The sequence below is a fragment of the Mustela nigripes genome, chromosome 1 (genome assembly GCF_022355385.1).
Source record: "Mustela nigripes isolate SB6536 chromosome 1, MUSNIG.SB6536, whole genome shotgun sequence".
In the NCBI taxonomy this organism is placed as follows: domain Eukaryota; kingdom Metazoa; phylum Chordata; class Mammalia; order Carnivora; family Mustelidae; genus Mustela; species Mustela nigripes.
In genome coordinates, this window is record NC_081557.1 from 140137186 (window position 1) to 140164400 (window position 27215).

The following is a 27215-nucleotide window of genomic DNA, read 5'->3' on the forward strand; positions in this document are numbered from 1 at the left end:
TCCTTTAGACTGGTATGTCAGCATGGTGGTTCCAGGATATAAGAGAGTGGAAGTTGTGAGGCTAATTAAGATGTAGGCATTAGAATTCTTATTAAGTCACTTCCACCACAACTTATTTTTGTTGTTGTTGTTGTTGTTTGTTTCATTTTTTAACTTTTTTTTAAATGTTCAGTTAGCCATTGTATAGTACACCATTACTTTTTGATGTAGTGTTCCATGATTTATTAGTTACATATAACATCCAGTGCTCATCATAGCACGTCCCCTCCTTAATACCCATCACCTTGTTACCCCCTCCCTCTACCCTTCTTCTCTCTGAAACCCTCAGATTATTTCCTGGGGTCCATAGTCCCCCATGGTTCTTTTCCCTCTCTGATTTCTCCCTTTTCAGATTTCCCTCCCTTTCCCTATGGTTCTCTGTGCTACTAGTTATGTTCCACATATGAGTGAGACCATATGATAATTATCTTTCTCTGCTTGACTTAACTTCACTTTAAAAAATCCCCTCCAGTTCCATCCATGTTGACACAAATAGTGGGTATTCAACCTTTCTGGTGATTGAGTAATATTCCAGTGCATATATGTACCACATCTTCTTTATCCATTCATCTGCTGAAGGGCATCTCAGCTCCTTCCACAGGTTGGCTCTTGTAGACGGGCTGCTATGAACATTGGGGTACATCTGCCCCTTCTTATCACTTCATCTGTATCATTGGGGTAAATACCTAGTAGTGTAATTGCTGGGTCATAGGGTAGCTCTATTCTTAACATCTTGAGGAACTTCCTACTCTTTTCCAAAGTGGCTGCACCAGCTTGCATTCTCACCAACAGTGTAAGAAGATTTCTCTTTCTCCACATCCTCACCAACATTTTTTGTTTCCTGTTTGTTAATTTTTTTTGTTGTTATTGTTAATTTTTGCCATTCTCACTGGCATAAGGTGGTATCTCATTGTGGTTTTGATTTGTATTTCCCTGAAGGCTAGTGATGTTGAGCATTTTTTTGTGTGTTTCTGTTAGACATTTGTCTTTTTTGGAGAAGTGTCTGTTCATGTCTTCTGCCCATTTTTTAACTGAGTTATTTGTTTTTTTTGAATGTTGAGTTTGAGAAGTTTTTTATAGATCTTGGATACCAGCCTTTTATCTGTAATGTCATTTGCAAATATCCTCTCCCATTCCATGGACTACCTCTTAGTTTTGTTGACTGTTTCCTTTGCTGTGCAGAAACTTTTATCTTGATGAAGTCCCAAAAGCTTGTTTTTGCTTTTGTTTCACTTGCCTTCAGAAACGTGTCTTGAAAGAAGTTACTGTGGCCAACGTCGAAGAGGTTACTGCCTATGTTCTCCTCTAAGATTTTGATGGATTCTTGTCTCACACTGAGGTCTTTCATTCATTTAGAGTTTATCTTTGTATATGGTATAAGAGAATGGTCCAATTTCATTCTTCTGCATGTGGCTACCCAATTTTCCCAGCACCACTTATTGAAGAGACTTTTCCATTGCATATATATATTTTTTTTTTTCCTGATTTGTTAAAGATTAGTTGACCATAGAGTTGGGGGTCCATTTATGGAGTTTCTATTCTGTTCCATTGGTCTATGTGTCTGTTTTTGTGCCAATACCACCACAACTTCTTGATCAAAGCAAGTCACACTGACTGCCTAGTATCAAGAGGGTGAAGTAACAAAGCTCTTCTTTTGATGGAAAGAATATAGTCTTCATCTATCATCACAATATGGTAATATTGTCTAGTTATTTGATATTTTGTACTTAAATCCTGACAAGATAGAACAGGTCAATATCTATGATTTTTTTTTTAAATTCACTTATGAGTTATATTTAATGCTATTACCTTTAAAATAAACACAGCTTATAAAAGTTAATATATGTATATATGTATATATATATATATTTTCTTTTAAAGCTGTATGAATTTTCAATATAGCATATTCTTTGGAACTGAATCCTTCTCCTCCCCTTTGGTACTTGCTACTTTGATAGATTAATAGCTTTCTCAGTGTTGCAAACCTTCCATAAAGCACTTTAGGCAAACTCCTTTAATATAATACAGAAAGGGAGAAAAAGTCTTTGAAAAGGTGTTAAGTAACTTTCCACACATTATTCAGCCATTTAAAAATGGGTTCTTTTTCTCTGAAAGTCAAATAAAAATATGCTTTTAAGGTTTAATGAATTTTTAAAATATTTGCTGAGTAGAGGGAAAGGTGAGTCTCACGCCTGAAAATAAAATGTAAGAATTGAGATGTAAATAATGTAAATGTAAAATAAAATGTAAGAATTGAGAAGTACTCTTAAAATAGTACATATAGTAAGATTTATTTGCATAAAGTAACATTTATACAGAAATGCATATGCATATATATGTGACAGATTAGATAAGATAATATAAAGATAGACAGACTGACAGGAAACACATGGTCTCTGGATCAGAGAACAGACCATTTCTTATTTAGGATCATGCTCCAGCCTCCATCCCAAGGGTGATGTGGTGACAGACTAATGTTACCCTGTATGAATAGCACATTTGCACTAACAGGAGAAGAAACCTGAAATTATGTATCTCAGAGTTTTTGTTTGTTTGTTTGTTTGTTTGTTTTTAAGACTGTTGGCATATCAATCTATCCTCTCATGACAGATAGAGATTGTTATACTCTATACTTATATAAATAATAATATATTGTTATAATCTGGAATGCAAATTTTACCCGATAAGTATGCTAGAATGTCAGTAAGGCTCAAGGAAATTAAGTCTCTATTTCTCTCAGGTGCAATACCCCACCTTCATCTTCCAAGGCATTTTTGCTATGCCATCATCCTTTCTCCAACTTTGCCAGAGCTCTTTGCTTAGAAAGACCTGACTCAGCAGAAATATCAGAATATTCAGGATGATTGTCTTCCAACAAGATTCTCAGGAAACATTTGCAAAAGGAAATGGAATTTAAGATTTGTTTGACAAGAGAAACAGACTTTCCTTTGGTGAGATCAAAATCACCAAACCAAAACATGGGCAAAAATCCCATTTTTGCCCAAGTGTCCTTGTGCTATGTTGAAAGATCAGACTAGAACTAGAGACATTGATGCTAGGTTGTGATGAGTAGTTAGGCAGTAAATTTTTGCCCTAATGTAGTATATAATAGTGGCCACTGAAACCTATCGAGGATCAAAAGTCCTATGTATACTTCTACTTTGTGTTTTTTTTTTCTAAGATTTTTATTCATTTATTTGACAGAGATCACAGGTAGGCAGAGAGGCAGGCAGAGAGAGAGGAGGAAGCAGGCTCCCTGCTGAGCAGAGAGCCCGATGTGGGACTCGATTTCAGGATGCTGGGATCATGACCTGAGCCGAAGGCAGAGGCTTTAACCCACTGAGCAACCCAGGCGCCCCCTACTTTGTGTTTTCATTTTGACTATAATCCAATCTATAAATCTTTGTCAATATGGAGCAAATTATATTATTTTCTGTGATAATAATAATTAATTAATAAAAACCCATAAACTGTCATGGTAGGTGTATAAGACAGTGATTTTCCAATTAGTGTTCTCAGATGAATTCTCAAAGATTTATCACAGTTATTTTTTTCCTTTTTAAAAGGCATTTATGCCTTATGAAAATTTAAGATATGCTATTCTAAAAGTCATGTGACTCTCATCTACACAGTTTTATAATCCATATGTAATGTCTTTTCAAATGCACAAAATTAGAGAAGAAATGTCCCCAGGAAACAACTTGGAATAAAGTCTTTACACCTTGTTGTTGGCGAGGATGTAGGCCCCAGCCAGATGGGGTGACAGTGGGATGTGGCAGCTGTAGGTTTGTGGAAGATGTCACATATGGAGGAACCAACAGCAGGATACAATTAGGAATATACCAAAGATTGTCATAAGATTGGACCTGCTGGTTAAGGTGCATCATAGATAAACCTGTGCATCCTTGCTGTTTAGTCAGCTCAGTCCTGAATCTGGCAGTCCACTACATCTTGTTCACCTGCAGCAGTGAGAAGGACCTAGAACCATCAGGGAACAAAGTCCAGACTGAGAAGAAATATGGAAATGGCATTGCATCTTTTACAACCTAGGACTATGCCAAACCCAAAGAGAGCTCAGATGCTTACTATACCTTCACTGGCATAAAATATTTTTGCATCAATAAGGTTGGGATACATTATAGTGTTGTTTGAATATTCAGTTATGTGATGCCTGTAGACTACTGAGAACACATAATTGGCATGTAACAAGCTCTTAGTAAATATTATTATTGCTGTTGTCAGTTTGAGTATTAATTTTGAATACATGTACATGCATTTCAGAGCTAGGCACCCCTATACAAACTAAGGGGAAGAAAATTTGAGGAATCCCTTTTCCATTACTTCTGTTGACCTTTATTAAAATCTTACAGACATGAATGGCTAAAATCCACTGAAAATGTCCTCACTGACATTCCTTAATAAAATGGGTATGGTATCTTTCAAGCTTTTTTTTAAAGACTTTGGTTCTCTCTTCCTCTGGGCACACGATAGGCTCCTTTTGGTTGGGTGGAGCCATATGATTAGTTCTGGCAAATGTGGTCTGTTGTCAGTGGAAATAGTCAAGGTAGTTGGCTGCTCGTTCAGCATGGGATACTAAGTGAAACAGTGGATACCCCACCAAAACCCTCGGGGAAATTCATGGGTGTGAGATGAAGTCTTCAAGCCTCTAAGACTTTAGTATTTTTTTTCTATTTTTTTTTTTTAACCAAAACGTAACTGAGCCTATCCAGTTATAATCATAATAAGCTATTTTCATTGAAAAGGCAATTTCCAGAGGGAACTCAATGAAAGCATACTCACATAAGTGAAGAAAAATTAGCTATTCAGAAAAAAAAAATCAAAGTGCTACTTACTTCTGTCATAAAAACCAAAAACTGTGTTTTGAGGGAGGAAAGTAATTACCTTAAGAGAGTGAGTCAATTATTTAGGAAGTTTAATTTGGTGGCCATATATAGAAAGGACTTAAAAGGGGAGAAATAAAGACAGAATGCGTTTTAAAAGGCTAACACAGAACAATGGTTGATGAGCAGAAACAATAGGAAAACAAATGGAGAGGTATGAAAAATCTGAAGAAAGAACTGATAGAATTTGGTGCATAATGGGATACAAGGAATAAAATAATTTAAATGTAGTGATTTTCTCTTTAATGGACTATAAAGGTTTTATTTATTTTTTATTATTTTTTTTAAGATTTTATTTATTTATTTGTCAGAGGGAGGGAGATCACAAGTAGACAGAGAGGCAGGCAAAGAGAGAGGAAAGCAGGCTCCCCACTCAGCAGAGAGCCCAATGCAGGGGTTTGATCCCAGGACCCTGAGATTGTGACCTGAGCTGAAGGCAAAGGCTTAACCCACTGAGCCACCCCAGCACCCTGGATTATAAAGATTTTAAAAACCAATTAATGATGTCTAAGAAGAAGAAATGTCTTTGATTAGAACTTACTTAAATCTGGGGCACCTGGAAGATTCAGTTTGGTTAAACATCCAACTCCTGGTTTTTGGCTCAGGTCAGGATCTCTAAGTTGGAACCCATTTTGGGCTTCATGCTCAGCAGGGAGCCGGCTCAAGATTGTCTCTCTCCCCGTTTCCTCCTCCCCACTTCTCCCTCTCTCTTCTCTAAACAAATTAAAAAATAATAATAGTAAATAATAACTTACTGAACTTTGTTACTTTCAATTTATAAGAAGAAAAAATATTATAATTTAATCTATTTTAAAGTTGCTAAGAACTAAAATGATTTCATATGATTTGTTTTGGAGTTTTCAGTTTTGTTCCCAGCTGTGTTCTATATTAGGAGGAATTTTTTTGTTTTGTTTTGTTTTTCTGTTACACTTCCACAAAGCTGAAGAAAGAAAGAAAAACCTGTAATACTTGCTTTTATTTACCCCATTCTCCTATTACACATTACTGTATTCAATATACTATCATCAACTCCACAAAGCTGAAGAAAGAAAGAATGGAAGGGAGGAAGGGAAGAAAGGAGGGAGGGAAAGAGAGGAGCAAGCAAGAAAGAGATGCAAGCAACCAATAATCTCATTCATATCATATGTACGGTTGCTTTATTTTTCTCATTATAGCAAGGTTAATGCTTTTATAATACAGAAGTTGTTTCTACCTATTTTATAATTTAGGCAGAAATTATTCAAGACAAATCATTCTCTATTTTTTATTTCTTTAGAAAAACACATTTCTAGGTTGAAAATAAGCAAACAATTACAAAAATCCAATTTCCTTAATGATATACTAGTTTTGAGAGGGTAATAAAGAGTCTCTGAAACATTTCCTGATATGTTTCATCTCTAGACAAAATTAATGCTGGTACTATTAAGGGAATGCACTGGCAATGTCTAACTGTAATATGCTCTGTTTAGGTAATAACGCTGGCCAGCGGGAATGTGCCACACCATACTATTCACACCCAGCCTGTGGGAAAGCAGTTTGACCGAGTGGATGATTTTTTTATTCCTACTACAACACTCATCATCACCCACATAAGGTAAATTCTAAATGAGTGATCAACTTTTAGATTTCTCTCTTGTTTTGATAGGAAGCGAGGGGAAGTCATAAAAAACAAAACACATTTCTGTTATACATGGATACACACATAATTGCACATGATTTACCTTGTCTCATCTGCTTGATGAACTTTCATCAACTTTAGTAATGAATTTCCTGTTCTGTATTTCTTTTTATGCCTCAAAAAGGAGTGAATTTTAAACAATCAGTTGCTTTTTAAAAATCAATTTTATAGTTAATATTTTTGCAAATAGCCATTGGAGTTTTCTTATTAAGCTTTTGTAAAATGCTGATATTCGAACTTGGCATGATGAAAGAAACACTTTCATAGAAATCCATTCAAATATTATAATGACATTCTTTAATCATTTTCCTCTTATAGTAATGAGCATAAAAATGTATTGGAAGCATATAGTAAATTGAAATGAAATGTTTGAGGCCTACACTTTGAAGAAACATGGTGTGTTCTACCCTTGAATGTATTTATAAGAGGTGAAAAGATAATTACTTCTAATGACATTACTCCAAAGTGCCAAGGAAGGGTTTAAATGCTTGACAGAGAGAGACAGAATATGTCATAATTTTAAGTACTATATATTTTGATAATTTACTTAAAAACTTTTAAAGTATCACCTAGCAATGTTAGTGAATTTGAACCAAACTATCATTTTGTTGTGTTTCTCAAGTAAATTATATTGAGAGAGAACTGTTCCAGATGTTATATGACTCATTATTTGATTCTTACATATATATATATATTTCTCTTGTATTAAATTGGAAATTACCTTATCTAAGAGTTAGAGTTATAAGAATTCTCAAACTTACAAAAGTAAAAAAGGGAGTTTAATAAATCAGAATTGTGTTCATCTTCAGACACTACATAGAAACTGTCATTTGCATAGCCAAGTATGTTTTCAAAGAGGTTAGTATATTTTTCAAGCAAATGACCATTATTTTCAGAATGTCTATTATGTGCTCAACAATAAAGTGATTAAAAAACATAATGTCCTGTTATAATTATTACATGTTTTATGGAAAATAAATGGAACTTTTTGAAAATGCAGCATATTTTTAAAGTATTGTATTGAAATAATAATTTTTACATCTGACTGTAAGTGCTATAATAGTACAGACACAAAAGAAATTAGAATATGAATGAAAAATGGGACCGCTTGAGATAGTATGAAAAAAATACATTTTTATATGGAAATGAGTGTTATAATTAATTCCTTTGTTATTTTCAAGTTGCTGATAAATTATTATCATCAATAATTTACTGTGTAACACTTGCTTTCTATTTATCCTATTCTTCTATTTATTATACATTACGGTATTCAATATACTATTATCAACTTCACTTTTTTTTTTTTTTCCCTGAATGCACTAGTAGCAGAATTATTTGGGGCAAATTTCCTGGTCTACAATACTAATAGGGTTAATAGTGTATAGTTCGGTCTGTTTCTTTTCCCCTGCAACCAGTAAATTATATCATTGTGGTAAAACAGCTACCAGGTCAAGAGTTTAACTTTCTTTAAATGCAGCAAGCGCTATGTGTAATTCTGGGTTTGTATTTATAATTGATATAAAAAATTATATTGCATGATTATAGAATTGCTATATATGCAGTCAGAACATAATATCTTCTTAGGGTTGAAATGATTATAGCTAGAGTTGGAGCTAATAATTAGAAGAACATCTAAATAATGGGAACACATATAAGGCAAACTTTTATTTTAGTTATTTCTTTATATTATGAGAAACACTGAAAAGTATGCTTGAGAATATTTTTAAACATCATTTTCCTTTTAGGGATGGATAGGCAGGGTTGTTTTGCCATACTTGTAAAATATAATAAATTAAATTATAGCAAGCCTACTTGCATAGCTTCCATATACAGTCCCATTTTCATGAATGTGAATGATGGTCAAATATTCTACTGCATTTCAAAGTAATTATTCCTATTACTAAGTGAAGAGTGAGAGTAAAAATTAGCATGCATTTTCAAAGTCAAAACATTAAATATAAATTATTTTTAATATAATGAGAATTTTTTTCTACGTCAGGAAAATCTGAGGGACAGATACAGTCTTTTCTCCTACCAATCTCATGTAACATATGTTTCTAACCAAATCTAGCATGTGTTTAAATATGTGTTGCAGAGATTGATCTTGTTTGTAACTTGAGTTTTTCAGAATTTGAGACTATTTTCTGATGCTGGGCTTGGTATATATTTCCAGGCCAGGCAGAAGGTCTGACACATAATACGTGTTTAATTAATATGAGTTTCCTTCCTCTGACCCCTCATCACATTAATCTACTTTTCTCTCAGATTGCTACACTCTTGTTTCAAATAATTTATATCTCAAATGTCTGAAAAGATCCTGGACAAGTGTCAGGATTTTATACCCTAAGTGCCTAAAAATTGGTAGGCTCTTAATTCATGTTTCTCACAGGAATGGAAATAAAGAAGAAAGTGCTATGCTATTTCCTAAGCCAGACTATGTCTAAGACTGAGAGAATTACATAGCATTAAGGGAACTGTATTTCTTTTGTACTGAATTTCCCAGCATCTAACACGGTATCAGAGATGCAACAAGTACTGTATTAAGTGCACATGAATTATGTGGAAACAGTAAATACAAACAATAAGTACTTACATCTCCGGTCAGATCAAAGTCTGAAGGTCCCAGCAACAACATTCGCCATTGGCTGTTGTGAATTTAACCAGTTTACTTCATTTCTTTCTGAGGACTGGAATGAAATAATGTTTAAATATTAAGTTGCAGGGGCCTGGGTGGCTCATTCAGTTAAACAGCTGCCTTCAGCTCAGATCATGATCCCAGGATCCTGGGATGGAGTCCCAGCTTGGGCTCCCGGCTGAGAAGGGTGTCTGCTTTTCCCTTCATCTCTGCCCCTCCCCCTGCTTGTACTCTTTCTCTTTCTCTGTCAAATAAATAAATAAAATCTTCAAAAAAAAAATCAAAAAAATTTTAAGTTGCCCATAATCATGATATAGATACTACTCATAATCCACACTGTAGCAGGGGTTTCTCTGTGAATAGTGACAATTTTGCTAAAGGTTTGTATTTTCCCTGCTTAACTTCTCATTTTTTTCTACATTTTTCTCCCTTTTCAATGTCTAAAATTCTCAGGTTTGTTTAGTCTGTAAAGTAAATCGAGACTGAGGAATTTAAGAGAAACAAAATTATTTTATCCATCTATGTTAAAAAACAAGCTTGTAGCTTAAAAAATAACCAAAATTCACAAATTTAGAAAGTTGTTCACTTTTTAAAACAGCTTAAAATTTTCAGCATTTAAAAAATTTTTGGATCTTAATTTATGTCCCTCATTTTTAATTGAAATATAGTTGACATTTGATACTATATTAATTTCAATTGTACAACATAGTGATTTGACAATTCTCTACGTTTTGCAATGTTTGCCATGGTAAGTATAGTTACCGCCTGTTACCATACCTAAATATCACAATATGTTTGACTATATTTCCTGTTAGTACTTCTTAATCCCCTTCACCTATTTCACCCATCCCCCTCTTTGTCCCCTCCCTTGCAACCACATTTACTCTTTGTATTTATGATTCTGTTTCTTCATTTTGTTTTGCTTTTTAGATTCCACATATAAGTGAAATCATTCGATATTTGTCCTTGTTTGACCTATTTCACTTAGCAAGATAGCCTCTAGGTCCATTCATGTTGTCATAAAAGACTTCATTTGTTTTAATGGTTGAGTAATATTCCATTATATGGAATGATTGTGTGTGTGTTTGTGTGTGTACATGTGTTTCATATCTTTTTTATCCGTTTTGAATGACCTGAGAAAGTTTAATTTTGGAAAACTCATTTATATCTAAAAAATATCTGGACTGATTCTATGCAGTCATTCAGTTCCTCAGTGATCTCCTTCCCATTCCTTGAGAGACCCAGTCCAGACCACATGCAGTTATTCCTATTTTTAAGTATACATGTTGCCTAAGTGAGCACACATACAGTTATTCCCATTTTATCCTATGGAATGGCACTTTAATAGTAAAAAGAATCCCGTTTTGGTTTTATGTGTTCCTTCCTTCTCCATAGGAATCAGAAGAGTACCTGAGCCCTAGGCTGAGGATATACCAGATACACTGATGCCATACTTCCTTTGATCTAAATCAAAATGGTCTTTAAACGATTGAGTTCTGGTTACTGGACTCAGCTATAGCTTGTGTCCGTGCCTTACACTCTCTTGAATATGCATGCTTACCAGGGGATAATAACTCTAAACTAGCACGCAGCCATTCTTTAAGATACAGATATGTGAGCCCCAACTGTGAAGTCACATTGGTTTAATGAAACTAGACTTCCTGGAAGATAAGAGAAGATTTATTACAATCCTGTCTCCCCAAAGTTCCAACTACCTACTCAGCTTCTGAAAGGGACTGACTAAATACTTATTGACTAAAAGTTTGTTTTTAAAAGTTTATTAAAATTCTAACATATGTATTTTTAATATTGAGTGTGAGTTGCTTAATATCTACTTCTCCAATTGTTTAGGGAAAACTTAAATTACTTGATATTTAGCTAATAACACAGATGAAAATCTGATGTTTATTGAAATATATTGATTTAAATCACTCTATAATTATGTTTTCTTTTTTGTTTTTAAAGAGTAAAGAAATCATACCTTATATTCTGTTAATTTTCATAAAAACAGATCCATTGAATATTTAATAAGTGATGTACTTTTCATATTAGTAATTCATAGCACATTTCAGTTAACTGGCAACATATATTAACTAGATACTCATTTTTCAGGCTTGTAGTTAATAAAGAATTTTCTTTAAAAAGCTTAAACTCCACTAAGTAATTAATTAATCATAAATCATAGTTCTAAATTTGAAGAGATTATGCGGTGAAAAAGAATGTGTTTTGTAATGACATGAGAAATATAAATTTCTTATATGAGGAATTTCAATTTGCATTTTTATCTTTTTCTATATACAAATATATCCAGAAAGGAAAAATTGAAAGAGACTATTAAAAATGAAAATGCATGTATAATTCTCAGAAGAATCAGTTATGTCTATTTAATGTATAAAAATTGAAATAATAATTCATTTTCTTTTTTAATCACAAGTGTTCTACAAATGTAAAGGAAAATGTTTCATTATTGTACTCATAACTTGTATCCAAAATGCTAAGTTATTATAATATCATTACATGCAAATAGATATGTGAAAGACATAGTTCTACTACTCTGAACGTTTTTTATGATATGGATAATGCATGTGGGATTTAGTAATTTTTGCGTCAGTTTTTTAATTAGCTAGATATTAAAAAGTAATTTCAAAGCAATTTATTTTTTTTCCAGAAAAATTGTTGTATCGTAATGGTTGTATTATCTTCAAAGCAACTAAATCTCATAAAGAATGGACATTTACATAATTGATTGTGTTTCATTTTTGTACTATTCTGAAGAGAAAAATTTAAATGCCAATTTCTCATTGTGATATATGTAAAGATTACAACTTACTGTGCAAATGCTACTATAATTAGCAGAGGAAATGAAAACCACAGGTTTGGCAGTGATTTATTGCATTATTGCGTGTTTATTTTTAAAATATTCCCTTGTGTGAGTTTAGAGGGGTGAGGAGAATTGAGAAAATGAGAGGAGAAGCTAGTGAGATGAAAGATATTCAAGCAGTGAATGGCAAAGTATTTCCATGGGACTCTCCCCGAAAATACTTCAATAATTTTTCTAAAGAATGATTTATTTTCGGTAGTGGGGTGATGAAAGTGGGACCTACTTAAGGGCCAGAGTGGTGAGAGCAAGGAAACTTGATAAAGCTTAGTGGAAGAGATGGAGAAGGCCAGAAAGTACAAGGTATGACAAATGCAAGAATTAGCATAAGTATTTCTGTCTTGTCACATCATGAATGTCGTGTCATGTCTTGTCATGAATAAAATTAGTGGAAAGATAAGGAAGGGGGGAACAACTAGATATTTTTACCTACATTACAAAGGCACAGCTAATACTCAGTTTCATTAGGGCTCTAAGAAATTATTTAAATTTTCACTGACCAAAATAATACCTTTGATACAATTTTAAATAGATAAAATACATGAAGAAAAATTGTGTTTTATAGCCTGATCCTTGTAACATCTACAAATCATTTGTCTTGCATTTCCTGTCCTCTCTGAAGTTGACTGCAACTACAGACAAATTTAATCCTATCCAGTTCACCTGGCACAGAGGAAACTTTTAGTAAAAAAAAGAAGGAAGTTATTTCTGATTTATGTGTTACTTCAGGAGTAGTGTTGAGATAGAAAGGGAAGATAACAATTTCAATGATGCTATTTGAGATTCTTCAAAAGGCTTGTCTACACTTGACATCACCTCCAACACCAGCATTTGGATTTAAACTACTCTTGTTACTTTGGGTTATGTTTCTCTAGAAATCTACCTTGAAAGTACTCTTAGTTCTTGACAGGAAAATGGGGGGGCAGTTTGGAAATTCGACATTTTTCTTATTGGCATTTTTATTTATGGGTTGATTGGTTGATTATATAGTCTCTTAACATTAATGTTTGAACTTGGGAGGATGTGTGTGTGTGTGTGTGTGTGTGTATATTTATTTCAATCTATGATTACATGATAAGTAATAAGATGAATAGAGTATATATAATAGAGAACTTGAAAGCAACAAGTATTTACATAAAAACTGACAATGCCAGTTCCAACATTTTTCTCCTCCTCTGGACTTGACCTACTAAACAAAACAAACAGACAAACAATATTCCAAAAGTTTCCTTGTAACACTCATCCCTTCCCTACCACATACCTTAAAATGATGTCAGTGTCAAATAATTATCTCAAATTGGGTAATTCAGGGATTTCATGGAAAGTGGACCTCAGAGTTACTTTTCAGCTTTGGTGGGCTGGAAAGGCAGTTTTAAGACCCTCAAAAGTCAAATGAGTGAGAAGAATGTAATGTAAAAGGGTTGCAGACAAATGTGGAATAAGGGGCTCAGGGCTTATCCTGTTCCAGATGAGTCATAACTCCTCCCCGCCCAACGGCTATGGCTCCACTCTAAAGGATGAAGAAAGCTGAAATAACAACTAGCGGGCACCATTCTAGGAGTCTGGAGAGAAGTCTATAGCGCTCCTTTTCTGTTATAAATTACAGTAAGGAAATGATTAAGAAGGGATTGGGTTTGATTTATGTTTCCTTGAAGCTTCTCCAAGGGAAAAATAAACATTCTGTGAAAGTGAAAGTTAAAGTAAAGTATATCATTCTTCCTCATATTTTATCAAATCTGTTAAAGCAAAATTATATATATGGCTAGCCATTTATCAAGACAACCCTACACGTGTGACTTGATTCATGGACAGGCCAGGTATATGGAGATACAATGTCAGCAGCAAAATTGCCTGGGTAACTGAAATCCTGGCACATCAGAAATTGAAAATATCAGTTGTTCAATCCTTTATAGGAAAAATATAAACTAAAGATGATAAGCAATCATCAAAATTGTTTCAAAAATGGTTCTTAGATAAAGATCTCACAAAATCACAGTTCAGTGTTTTTTTTTTGTTTTGTTTCATTTTGTTTTGTTTTGTTTGTTACTCCATTCAAACTTATATGCTAATTTCTCCCACAAAGAAATAAACTAACAAACTATGAAGATTCTAAATAAACCAGGAATGGGAGCTCTCTCTGTCTGTATTCTCACATATAGTGAATACCTGAAACATTTATGAATTCTGAAATTATGATCTCCTCCCCCAGAGTCTCTGAGGTTTTTCATTGCCCTCTCCACAGCACACAAACACAAACTCTAGATTGTCAGGACCTGCAATATCTTGGGACCCTTACATTTCCATAGCCTAGTGCACTATTGAAAAACAGAAGACATCCATAAGTTGCTTATTAAACAGAGTACATATGTATATGTTTGTGAGTGGGTATGCAATACAAATACATATCATGTTGGTAAACTTTCCAACCTTTTTATATGGGTGCACAGTTTCTTCTACATAAGCTCTTGATAACTTGTTTCATCTTACTTTTATTTTTTTTTAAATTTTTTATTTTTTATAAACATATATTTTTTATCCCCAGGGGCACAGGTCTGTGAATCACCAGGTTTACACACTTCACAGCACTCACCAAATCACATACCCTCCCCAATGTCCATAATCCCACCCCCTTCTCCCAAACCCCCTCCCCCCGGCAACCCTCAGTTTGTTTTGTGAGATTAAGAGTCACTTATGGTTTGTCTCCCTCCCAATCCCATCTTGTTTCATTTATTCTTCTACCCACTTAAGCCTCCATGTTGCATCACCACTTCCTCATATCAGGGAGATCATATGATAGTTGTCTTTCTCTGCTTGACTTATTTCGCTAAGCATGATACGCTCTAGTTCCATCCACGTTGTTGCAAATGGCAAGATTTCATTTCTTTTGATGGCTGCATAGTATTCCATTGTGTATATATACCACATCTTCTTGATCCATTCATCTGTTGATGGACATCTAGGTTCTTTCCATAGTTTGGCTATTGTGGACATTGCTGCTATAAACATTCGGGTGCATGTGTCCCTTTGGATCACTACATTTGTATCTTTAGGGTAAATACCCAATAGTGCAATTGCTGGGTCATAGGGCAGTTCTATTTTCAACATTTTGAGGAACCTCCATGCTGTTTTCCAGAGTGGCTGCACCAGCTTGCATTCCCACCAACAGTGTAGGAGGGTTCCCCTTTCTCCGCATCCTCGCCAGCATCTGTCATTTCCTGACTTGTTGATTTTAGCCATTCTGACTGGTGTGAGGTGATATCTCATTGTGGTTTTGATTTGTATTTCCCTGATGCCGAGTGATATGGAGCACTTTTTCATGTGTCTGTTGGCCATCTGGATGTCTTCTTTGCAGAAATGTCTGTTCATGTCTTCTGCCCATTTCTTGATTGGATTATTTGTTCTTTGGGTGTTGAGTTTGCTAAGTTCTTTATAGATTCTGGACACTAGTCCTTTATCTGATATGTCGTTTGCAAATATCTTCTCCCATTCTGTCAGTTGTCTTTTGATTTTGTTAACTGTTTCCTTTGCTGTGCAAAAGCTTTTGATCTTGATGAAATCCCAGTAGTTCATTTTTTCCCTTGCTTCCCTTGCCTTTTGCGTTGTTCCTAGGAAGATGTTGCTGCGGCAGAGGTCGAAGAGGTTGCTGCCCGTGTTCTCCTCAAGGATTTTGATGGATTCCTTTCGTACATTGAGGTCCTTCATCCATTTTGAGTCTATTTTTGTGTGTGGTGTAAGGAAATGGTCCAATTTCATTTTTCTGCATGTGGCTGTCCAATTTTCCCAGCACCATTTATTGAAAAGGCTGTCTTTTTTCCATTGGACATTCTTTCCTGCTTTGTCGAAGATTAGTTGACCATAGATTTGAGGGTCTATTTCTGGGCTCTCTATTCTGTTCCATTGATCTATGGGTCTGTTTTTGTGCCAGTACCATGCTGTCTTGATGATGACAGCTTTGTAATAGAGCTTGAAGTCCGGAATTGTGATGCCACCAACGTTGGCTTTCTTTTTCAATATCCCTTTGGCTATTCGAGGTCTTTTCTGGTTCCATATAAATTTTAGAATTATTTGTTCCATTTCTTTGAAACAGATGGATGGTACTTTGATAGGAATTGCATTAAATGTGTAGATTGCTTTAGGTAGCATAGACATTTTCACGATATTTATTCTTCCAATCCAGGAGCATGGAACATTTTTCCATTTCTTTGTGTCTTCCTCAATTTCTTTCATGAGTACTTTATAGTTTTCTGAGTATAGATTCTGTGTCTCTTTGGTTAGGTTTATTCCTAGGTATCTTATGGTTTTGGATGCAATTGTAAATGGGATTGACTCCTTAATATCTCTTTCTTCTGTCTTGCCACAACTGAACCAGGAAGAAATAGAAAGCCTGAACAGACCCATAACCAATAAGGAGATTGAAACAGTCATTAAAAATCTCCAAACAAACAAAAGCCCAGGGCCAGACGGCTTCCCGGGGGAATTCTACCAAACATTTAAAGAAGAACTAATTCCTATTCTCCTCAAACTGTTCCAAAAAATAGAAATGGAAGGAAAACTTCCAAACTCATTTTATGAGGCCAGCATCACCTTGATACCAAAACCAGACAAGGATCCCACCAAAAAAGAGAGCTATAGACCGATATCCTTGATGAACACAGATGCGAAAATACTCAACAAAATACTAGTCAATAGGATTCAACAGTACATTAAAAAGATTATTCACCACGACCAAGTGGGATTTATTCCAGGGCTGCAAGGTTGGTTCAACATCCGCAAATCAGTCAATGTGATACAACACATCAATAAAAGAAAGAACAAGAACCATATGATACTCTCAATAGATGCTGAAAAAGCATTTGACAAAGTACAACATCCCTTCCTGATCAAAACTCTTCAAAGTGTAGGGATAGAGGGCACATACCTCAATATCATCAAAGCCATCTATGAAAAACCCACCGCAAATATCATTCTCAATGGAGAAAAACTGAAAGCTTTTCCGCTAAGGTCAGGAACACGGCAGGGATGTCCATTATCACCACTGCTATTCAACATCGTACTAGAGGTCCTAGCCTCAGCAATCAGACAACAAAAGGAAATTAAAGGCATCCAAATCGGCAAAGAAGAAGTCAAATTATCACTCTTCGCAGATGATATGATACTATATGTGGAAAACCCAAAAGACTGCACTCCAAAACTGCTAGAACTTATACAGGAATTCAGTAAAGTGTCAGGATATAAAATCAATGTACATAAATCAGTTGCATTTCTCTACACCAACATCTTACTTTTAAAGAAGCAAACACACTTATTTTTTCTTTAAGATTTTATTTTTTTATTGACAGAGAGATAGAGAGCACAAGTAGGCAGAGTGGCAGGCAGAGGGAGAGGGAGAACCAGTCTCTCTGCTGAGTAGCATGACGTGGGGCTCAATCCCAGGATCCCAGGATCATGACCTGAGCCGTAGGTGGCTGCTTAGCCAACTATGCCACACAGATGCCCCTAAACATACTAATTTTTAAAGAAGTAAACATGGGGCACCTGGGTGGCTCAGTCGTTGGACATCTGCCTTCAGCTCAGGTCCTGGGATCCAGCTCTGCATTGGGCTCTTTGCTTAGCAGGAAACCTTCCTCTCCCACTCCCCCTGCTTGTGTTCCCTCTCTTCCCTGTGTCTCTCTGTCAAATAAATGAATAAACTCTTAAGAAGAAGAAGAAGAGAAGAAGAAAAAGAAGGAGAAGGAGGAGGAGGAGGAGGAGGAGGAGGAGAAGTAGTAAACACACCCTTCAATTTGGATCTGTAATGTTATTCTCCTTTTTCATTTTGGTTACGGGATTTGCTTTTTTATTTTCCACTTTCTTAAGCATATTTGTGTAGCTAACACATTGAGTATAAAATGCTTAGACAGAAAACCATTGAGCGCTTATAGCCAAGTGTTGCGTGTGTATGTGCCTCTGTGTGTGTGTGTGTGTGTGTGTGTGTGTGTGTGTGTGTTCAGTTTGTTAATTTCATTATTTTTTGAGTTAGAGAATACTGTCTGCTTCCATGCTTGGTCTCTGCCCTACATTAATAGGTCTCTGCACTAAGTACTGTAAAAAAAAAAAAAAAAAAAAGAATCAAGAATCTAGTGTCCAAGAAGGCCAACTCCTCTTTTGGCAGAATATACACTTAGCCAGATTAGTAGGTCATATTAGCTATGTAATATATATATATATATATATATATATATATATATATATATATTTATTGTATGGATAAATGAGGTTGGATTTAAAGAGCAAACTATATTTAAAATATGAGGATCTCATTATTTTTTAAAAAGGCAAAGTTTTGTACAGGTGTTATTAGTAGACTCCAAGCTTTAAGATTTAATAAAACCCCTAAGTAGATTCATTCTACAACATTTTTTATTGAAGAAATCAATGGAGCACTAATAATGTGTAATTTAGAAACACTCTGCATTGCAAATCTGCCTCTTGAGTTTTATTATGCAAAGAAAAATAGCTCTTGCTTCTCTCAAGAGGTCCTTATGCTAACTCGTCAAGGTGTTCAGTAAAACATAGGGCTGTCCATTTGACAAGACCCAGGATTCTTAGGAGGCAGGTGTGAGATATACATAGCAAATTTGTATGGTCTTTTTTTTTTTTCTTTGTCACATATGATTTTAAGTTTTGCTGGAATTGTAAATCAAACTTATTTTACCTTAAATGAGTAAATGATATGGTTGTATAGATTACTTTGCTTTTTTGCTTGGTAGTAAAAACAAACTCAGATAACAATTAAGGTTAAGAAAGAAAAATAACAAAATTTAAAATACAATACAATATATCAAAGATGGCCAAAACTCATCCTGAGAACCTAACTAATTTCTTATGTATACTACATGGCCTATTTCGTACATATGTTTAATAGATTATAGTATTTTGAATCAAGTGTATAAGACATTAACTAGTTCTCATAAAATGTGTATACAAAAGAATAATGTATATTGGGTTTTCTAATTCTTTCTATCTGAAGTGGCTTTGTTAGTATTCTGTTAAAAGTTGATATATTTTACCATAGTATCTTATTTTATGAATTCATTAGTTTTTTGATGAAATATTTTATTAAAATGCTAAAACTTAACATACACATATCATAACTTTAACAAAAACTCTTTTTTGAATGAAAGACTCCTACTGCAGTTCAATAGAGCAATATAGTTGAAAATAAATAATTTTATCCTTGAATATTGTGTAAAGTCAATAGAACTGTGGTCAATAGAACATTTTTTTGAAATTTTCTGTGAATGTGACTAAATCCATATATATATGTATTTATATATATATACACACACACATACATTACTTCTCAATTTTAATTAATTATAAAAACTTCTCTTAAATGTAAAATTAGTGGTAGTAGTGGGAGGTGTCTTTAGATGGACAACATGGTGGCACTGATATTTTATTTACAATGATTTAAGACTATAAAAATATTCGTTGTGAATCCACACAAGTTCATATTTTATAGCATTTTTTAAAAGATTTTATTTATTTATTTAGAGGCAGAGAGAGAGAGAGGGAGAGAAAGAACTCTTACTTAAGTAAGTGGGGGGAGTGCCAGAGTGGAGGGAGGGGCAGAGGGGTGAGAGAGCAAGAGAAGCCCAAGACATGGCTCAATCTCACACCCTGAGATCATGCCCTGAACCAAAATCAAGTCAGATGCTTAACCAACGGAGCCACCCATGTGCTCCTGTGCCATTCTAATTTAGTTGTAAATCTATGGATTTGGCCTCACTATGGCTATCCATGTAAGAGAAAGGTATTGGTTATTGTAAGCCAATCAAATATATTTACACAAATGCATTCCTTTTTTTTTTTTCATTTAAATTAACAATCACTTGTTCTGTAGCAGTGCTTTATCTCTTGCTTCTCCTTGTGAAAAAGAAATCCTGCAGGAAAATTTCAGGTTTTGAAATTCCTTGGTTTTAAAGATTTGGTTCAAGCAAAAATGAAGTACATGACAGGATGTCAGAGAGCCTTTAAAAGGTACTGTAACAGAAAAACCCACCAAATTAGTAGATACATGGAGAAACTACCTATTAGGTCTCATCTATCATCTATTATGTGTGGAAATACTCAACATAACTACCTGAGTAGATTAAGAACATTAGGCAACAAATATCAAACTGCCAGGGTTTTATTCTTTGGTGTATACACTAGCACCTTGTAGGATACATAAAACTTACAGAATTGATTAAAATAGACAGCTTCAGGGGAGATCAAAATGACAGCTGCCTGTCATTTTTTAAACTGCTACCTGGGTTAGTTATGGTTAAAATCTCTGTATTGGTTTAGACTGAGATTAGCTGAATTTTTCTATACTATAGAAAATTTTCCTTTCTTACCTTCCCATTTTTCTGTTATTTGGGAGGTGGATAATGAATCTTTATAGATTTTTTTTCCTGTATTCACAACTTATTTTCAAGGAAAACAGTATGAAATTACAGTAATTCATTTGTTGGTCATAATGTAGAAGCTTATTTTTATGCTTATGTAATTTGAACGCATAAATGTAGTTTTTAGTTCTTTGAAACAAAAGGAAATCAGGGTTTGCATGTGCTATGAAAGTAGTGCTGATTTATATAAGTAAGCCAAGAAAATCCTAAAATAACCTAGATTTTCCTCTCATAATGTAAATCAGGATTATTCATCAATTTTGAGTGATAGAAAACATTTTTTGTGTTTTTTAATTAAAGTATACAGTGTTTAAATTCTGCTTCAAAACTTAGCTGTACAAATATAAAGTAATAGAATATTTGGAACATCTGTAGAATATTTATTAAAAAGCTTGAAAAACTAATTTAATTAATATGTGAAAATAATTTGAAAATAGTTTATTAGTTTATATAAGAAGGTTTTGTTAAGAAACACTTTTAATAGATCATAGGTACACATATCTTTATGTTGACTAAATGTGCTTTCCTGATTCTTTATATACAGCCTTAATTTTGTTTGGTAATTTTTGACATCAAAACCCCTACTTCCATCTGAATTATTATTTGCATTGGGATATAACAGAATCTAGTTCAAAGAGATTGTTGGATACAAATGATTTTTTAAAAATAGACTTAAAGTGGAATAGAAATTATTTAGTAATAGTTCTTTTAGATATACTTTTAACAACTTAGTACTTTTTGTTTTGTGAATTAAGAGATATACTTCCTGGCTATCATTATAAGAGGCCTTATGAAAAGAGGGGTCACATTAACCTATCTGTTACATTTTTCATTTACTGAATCCAGTCTGTGCCCTGTCACCATCAAAGATATATTAATAATCTTTTCGATACTTTTACCACTTAATTAACTTCAGCTTGCTCCATTTGCCATCTTCAACAATTTTTTTAAAAGATTTTATTTATTTTATTTGACAGAGAGAGAGAGAGAGATCACAAGTAGGCAGAGAGGCAGGCAGAGACAGAGGGGGAAGCAGGCTCCCTGCTAAGCAGAGCGCCCGATGTGGGGCTCGATCCCAGGACACTGAGATCATGACCTGAGCCGAAGGCAGCAGCTTAATCCACTCAGCCACCCAGGCGCCCCATCTTCAACAATTTTTAAATGCATGAAAACACTTTTGAACAACCGTATGTGGGTTTACAGAAAGCAGGTAAATTATATTTATGCTTCCAATTCATGAAGTTGTTATTAAAATTTCAAATTCATCAGAAAAACATTGTTCTTTATTGTATTTATATAAGTGAAACACACACAATAACATTACATTTAATTGTAAGTTGTTAATGTAAATAATTTAAAGAGAATCACTCTTTAAGTTATGACAGACTTATAATGATTTCCTAAAAGTTATGCATAGGAATAAATCACAAATTTGAATTTTTGCAGGAAGTAAAGGAATGTAAATGTTAAGGAGAAGAGAACTAGGTATATGAGAAAATTATTAGAAATACAGGAAATACACTACCACTTATTCATATTATAGTCCCTATAATTTTATTTTAATATGGAAACAAAACCTGATTTTCTAAAGTCAGAGATTACTGTATCATTTACATACCCTCCAGTTTTATTCCTTGGTTACAGTTTTTGTTCTTATTACTATGGTTGTTATATAATATGTTAAGAGTAATGAGGAAACATTGAGCACTTACTCTATGCCAGAAAGTGGGCTCAGAGTTTTTATGCACTGACTCATTTAGAACTAGCAGCTATGTTGGGGCGCCTGGGTGGCTCAGTGGGTTAAGCCGCTGCCTTCAGCTCAGGTCATGATCTCAGGGTCCTGGGATCGAGTCCCACATCGGGCTCTCTGCTCAGCAGGGAACCTGCTTCCCTCTCTCTCTCTCTCTCTCTCTCTGCCTGCCTCTCCATCTACTTGTGATTTCTCTCTGTCAAAGAAAGAAATAAAATCTGTAAAAAAAAAAAAAAAAAAAAATAGAACTAGCAGCTATGTAAATTTTTATCCCTATTCTACATATGGTGAATCACTTAACTAATAAGTATTGGAACAAGCTATAAACTCCATACTGTCTAAGTTTAGTTTCTTAGCACTTAATACATTTTAGTGTTCAAGTCTTTTTATCACTTTTAGGGTAAAACCTAATGACTGATATCCTCTACAAATTATCTCACACTTACCTTTAACACATTCTCTCTCTCACTTTTCTGTTATCTCTGCTACAACAGAACTCGCCTCCTCACAACAAACCTACACCATATTTTCTCACCTACTGTTTTGCACTGTAAAGAAAAAAAAATTAAAATATTTATTACTGTTTTTAAGTTAAAGTTAAGCCACACCTAAGCCACTTTCTAAGTGTGTGATTTGCAGACACCCTAGGGCCCAGCCAGTGTGAACCTGAGTAGCTCCTATACTTCCCTGTTTCCACTTAATTTATGCTAATTTCTTGGCCAAACTCAAGTGCATTCTGTGTCATGCAACTTTTTCTATTGCTTTGTCATTTATAATAACACTCTCCTTAGAATTCACTTCTTGTTAAGGCATGAACCAATTGTTATTTTATTTCATTCATTCATTCAATACAGTTGAACTGTTCACATAATAGATGCTATTCTAGATTCTAATAGGAGCATGAGTACAGATTTTTGTCCTACTTTCCTATAGTATATTGTACAGTTTATTAAAAAAATAAAAAATACATGTTTTTTTTAGAATTTATTTATTTATTTGAGAGTGAGAGGAGTACAAAAGTGGGGAGAGGCAGGGGAAGAGGGAGGGAGTCTCAAGCAGACTCCAGTCTGAGCGTGAAGCCCGACACAAGGCTGGATCCTGCAACCCTGAGATCATGATCAAAGTCAAGTGTTGGGTGCTTAACCAACTGGGCCAGCCAGGTGCCCTAGATGTATTTTTCCTTTTAGGAACTGGTTTTGGAATGGTAAGAATATAGTTTCAAATTCAGATGCTACCACTTACTACAATGTGATTTTAAGTAGATTAAAATTTTTAAAGGATATTTTCAAAAATTGTCTGCTAAGGATATGTGTTTCATCCAGAAATATTGCTTGTTTCAAGTAATGGTTTATCTTTAATTTACTGGAATGATTTTGTTACCTTATTCCTCTCCCAAGCTCCCACCCCGTCACCTACAGCTTTACAAAATTTATGTCCCTACTCAGGTGAATTGACATCTATTTTTAAAATACTTGTGTTCTTTCTTTTTTTCTTCCTTAGAGCAGTGTGACCCTCTGTTGAAGTATATAATGTAAATGAAATAAATGCCATAATACCCAGGTTAATTAAATGGAGATGGGTGGGGATGGTGGAAGGAGAAAGCCTGACCCACTCACCTTCACTTTCATTTCTTCCCTGACTCTGTATGCAGACTCCAAACTCTATCAAGGCAAATTATTTTCAATTGTCTGCTAGAGGTTCATCCTGCCCTCTTCTTAGGCCTGTGTCTTTTGCCTGCCTTGCTTCACTTACTAACCAAAGAGGAAGAGCACCAGAGAAAGGCATAGACAAGTAAGTTCCCAGATTCTCTCTGGCCCCAATAATTAGTGTAGACATGGTGTATTACCCCTTCTGAACTCGCATGTTATAATGAACACTTTTTCTGGGACTTTCCGGAAAGAGACTTTGGTTTTGTGTGTAGACTGGTCTAGGAGATATAGAGCTTAGGGCAGTTACTTTCATACCATGTGAAGCCTAGACCTGAAAACCATATAGTAGATGGCAGAGCCAAAGCACTAAGAAGAAAATATGATCTATATTACATTACTGTAGACCAAATTTCAGCTATACTTGAGCTGGTTCTAGAATTCCATCTGTATGAAATCCCATATTTTTGTGGTTTAAAAAGTCTGGATTGCATATCCTATTATTTACAGATGAAAGAGTCTAAGAGCAGGTTTTCTTATGTCTAAAATACATATATTACCCACTTCACACTCTTTTGAGTTGATTGCAGGAGCTTGTGCAATTCCTGGCACACAAAATGTGATTAACAAATGCTATTTTCCTATTCCCTTGGGTTGATGAATTTCTTATCACAGTATAGTTGTTATAACCCTAGCAGTTATACTAATTAGTGCTCAATAAATATTTGTTAAAAAATAGTGTATTTAGAGGGGCCTGGGTGGCTCAGTCAGCTAAGCATTTACTTGACTCTTGGTTTCAGCTCAGGTCATGATATTAGGGTCATATGATCCAGCTCTTTGTGGGGCTCCATGCTCAGGACAGAGTCTGCTTGAGACTCTGTCACCTTTTCTCAGCCCTTCCCTCCCTATAAATAAATAAATCAATAAATAGATCTTTAAAAAATGTAACACACTTAGTAATGTTTCTCTGTCTGTCTAGCATGGTGATTCTGCATAAAAGAAAAAAAGGGCCATGAGTCAAGTTCCAGTTTGTATCTTACTAAAAACTTCTCCATGGCTTTAGTGCTATGGAGACAGGGAGTTGTTGTTTATCAACCACTTGTGTAACACCTTAAGAAGATGACTCAGTTTGAAGATATTTGGACAACTAAGGCAACTCAAGAGTAATGCTAAAACTATAGGGTTTCATCTTTAGAGGTTTCCTCAGGGTCCCTTAAATTACAAGTTATAGGAAAGGCCATTGTTTTTCAGTCTGGATATCTATATCTATAGTTTGCACAAATCCACATTTTCTCTAAGTGTTAAGAAGAGAAATTTCTCTAGGACTTTCTCAAAGGGAAGCTTGTTATTTCTTTTAGAATTTGAGTGAAACTTGTGATTTAACAAAACCTGAACTCCAGGAATATTACAATTCTTCTAAGGTTTAGAGAATCTATTTTTCCCCTCTCTTGGGTAGATTTCATTATAAATCTCCTAGAATGTTTGTTTGAAATTTATGTCTTTTATGAGATTCTGAAAATATTCTAGAGATGTTTACTCAGTGATTTTTTTTTTTTCTGGTTCAAAGTACTGTGTATTGGAGTGGATATTTTGGTAGGTGTCTCAGTTTTAATTTAACATCAGCCTAGTTTATAACAGGGGCAACTAGGTGGCTCAGTAATTAAGCATCTGTCTTGGGTTCAGGTCATGATCCCAGGGTCCTGGGATTGAACCCTGTGTGGGGTTCCTTGCTCAGCCAGAAGCCTGCTTCTCCCTCTCCCACTCGCCCTGCTTGTGTTCTATGTCTCACTGTTACTCTCTGTCAAATAAAAAAAAAAAAAATCTTTAAAAACCCTGATTCATAACAATACTGAATAATTGGTAAGTTTTATAAGTAAGTTAGAACCCTACCTACCCCATGGCTAATATATCTCCAAAGAGTGTAGTTCATTTCTTAAAATTGAATTTATCAAATTGTAACACTACAAAGAAGAATATCATCTGAGGTTGGCGTTCAGTATATTTACTGTATTATATTTTCAGTATATTTCAGTATATTTACTGTATTATATTTACTATACAGTATATTTTCAGTATTGAGTATATACTCATAGTATATTATGAGTATTATAAAGCTCAGGAAGCTTTGGGTTGTTGTTCATTTTAATTTAGATTTTTAGTATTGGTGTTCTAGAGAAAGCAATTCATACTCTTCTGGAAACAAGATATAGGAAGAAGTTCAAAACCAAGTATAGTTTTGGTTTTTTGGCAATCATGAGGACTAATGATTCATATAACTCCTTTGGAGAGCTGTATTGAGTAGCTCATCTCTGGAGAGAAATATTTCAATAATCCTGTAATAAAGATGACATGGAAGAATTCTGAATAAATACCTGTTAAATGAAATACTGGAGAATTGTTTTTTTTTTTTTTTTTTTTTTTTTTTGTCAAAGCAACCAAATGATAAGCCTGTAGGCTTATTACCTGAAGAGCATCAAGCAGGTAAATGTTTGAACACTCAGATTTATTACTTAGTTTACTAGGAATATCAGTAATATTCAAACAAATTAATAAAGAATCACTCACAGTTATTTCTATTATGTCCAGTATGTGCCACTGTAACGTCAGTCCTATGTATAGTTCATTTAGACCTTTTGAAGTAAAACATCATTAGTGGCTGAAATCAGAGCCATGACAGAGTCCTTCATTTTCAGAAGGACAAACGGAAAAATGTGGTAAAAACAAGAACCTCTAAAATAAAAAAAATCATGGAGAGGTACTAAATGGCAGGTCCAGAGGCACATCAGTATTTTATACAGAATGAACAAACCACTGACATAGTAGATGTTCATTAGAAAACTCAGAACAGCATGAGGAAAACAGGACAAAACCCCAGTCTGTTTGAAAATGAGGTTGTCAGAGACTTTCTGTAGGTACAGAGGGAAAGAAAATAAAACACTTCATCAACAAGTCCACATATGTGATTACTCTCACTGTGTTAGCTGCAGTAAATAGATGATAGATGACAGGTAGATAGACAGACAGACAGAAAGGCAGATAGATAGATGATAGAGTGGAGCAAAGGTCTGTATATCAATGAATCCCTTACATGTTCAGTGATGGCATGTTTATTTTCAGTACCCCCTAGGAGCATCATGTCTATTCTTTTTTTCTGCTCAAGAAAAGAAAAATAAATAAAATCAAAAGTAGCCCTGTCATTGTGAAGTGAATTGCAAAGTCATCTTATTTTCTCCACAACTCTAATAGCAGATATTTT

At 34.5% G+C, this 27215-nt stretch overlaps 1 protein-coding gene across 2 annotated transcripts in view; it reads left to right on the forward strand.

Moving 5' to 3' along the window:
• FSTL5 (follistatin like 5) overlaps positions 1–27215 on the forward strand; it is a 771710-nt gene that overhangs the window by 705160 nt on the left and 39335 nt on the right. For both annotated transcript variants that reach the window (XM_059374351.1, XM_059374341.1), the window contains exon 15: positions 6410–6534. In XM_059374351.1, coding sequence (XP_059230334.1) covers positions 6410–6534 — 125 coding nt within the window. The remainder of the gene's footprint in view (positions 1–6409; positions 6535–27215) is intronic.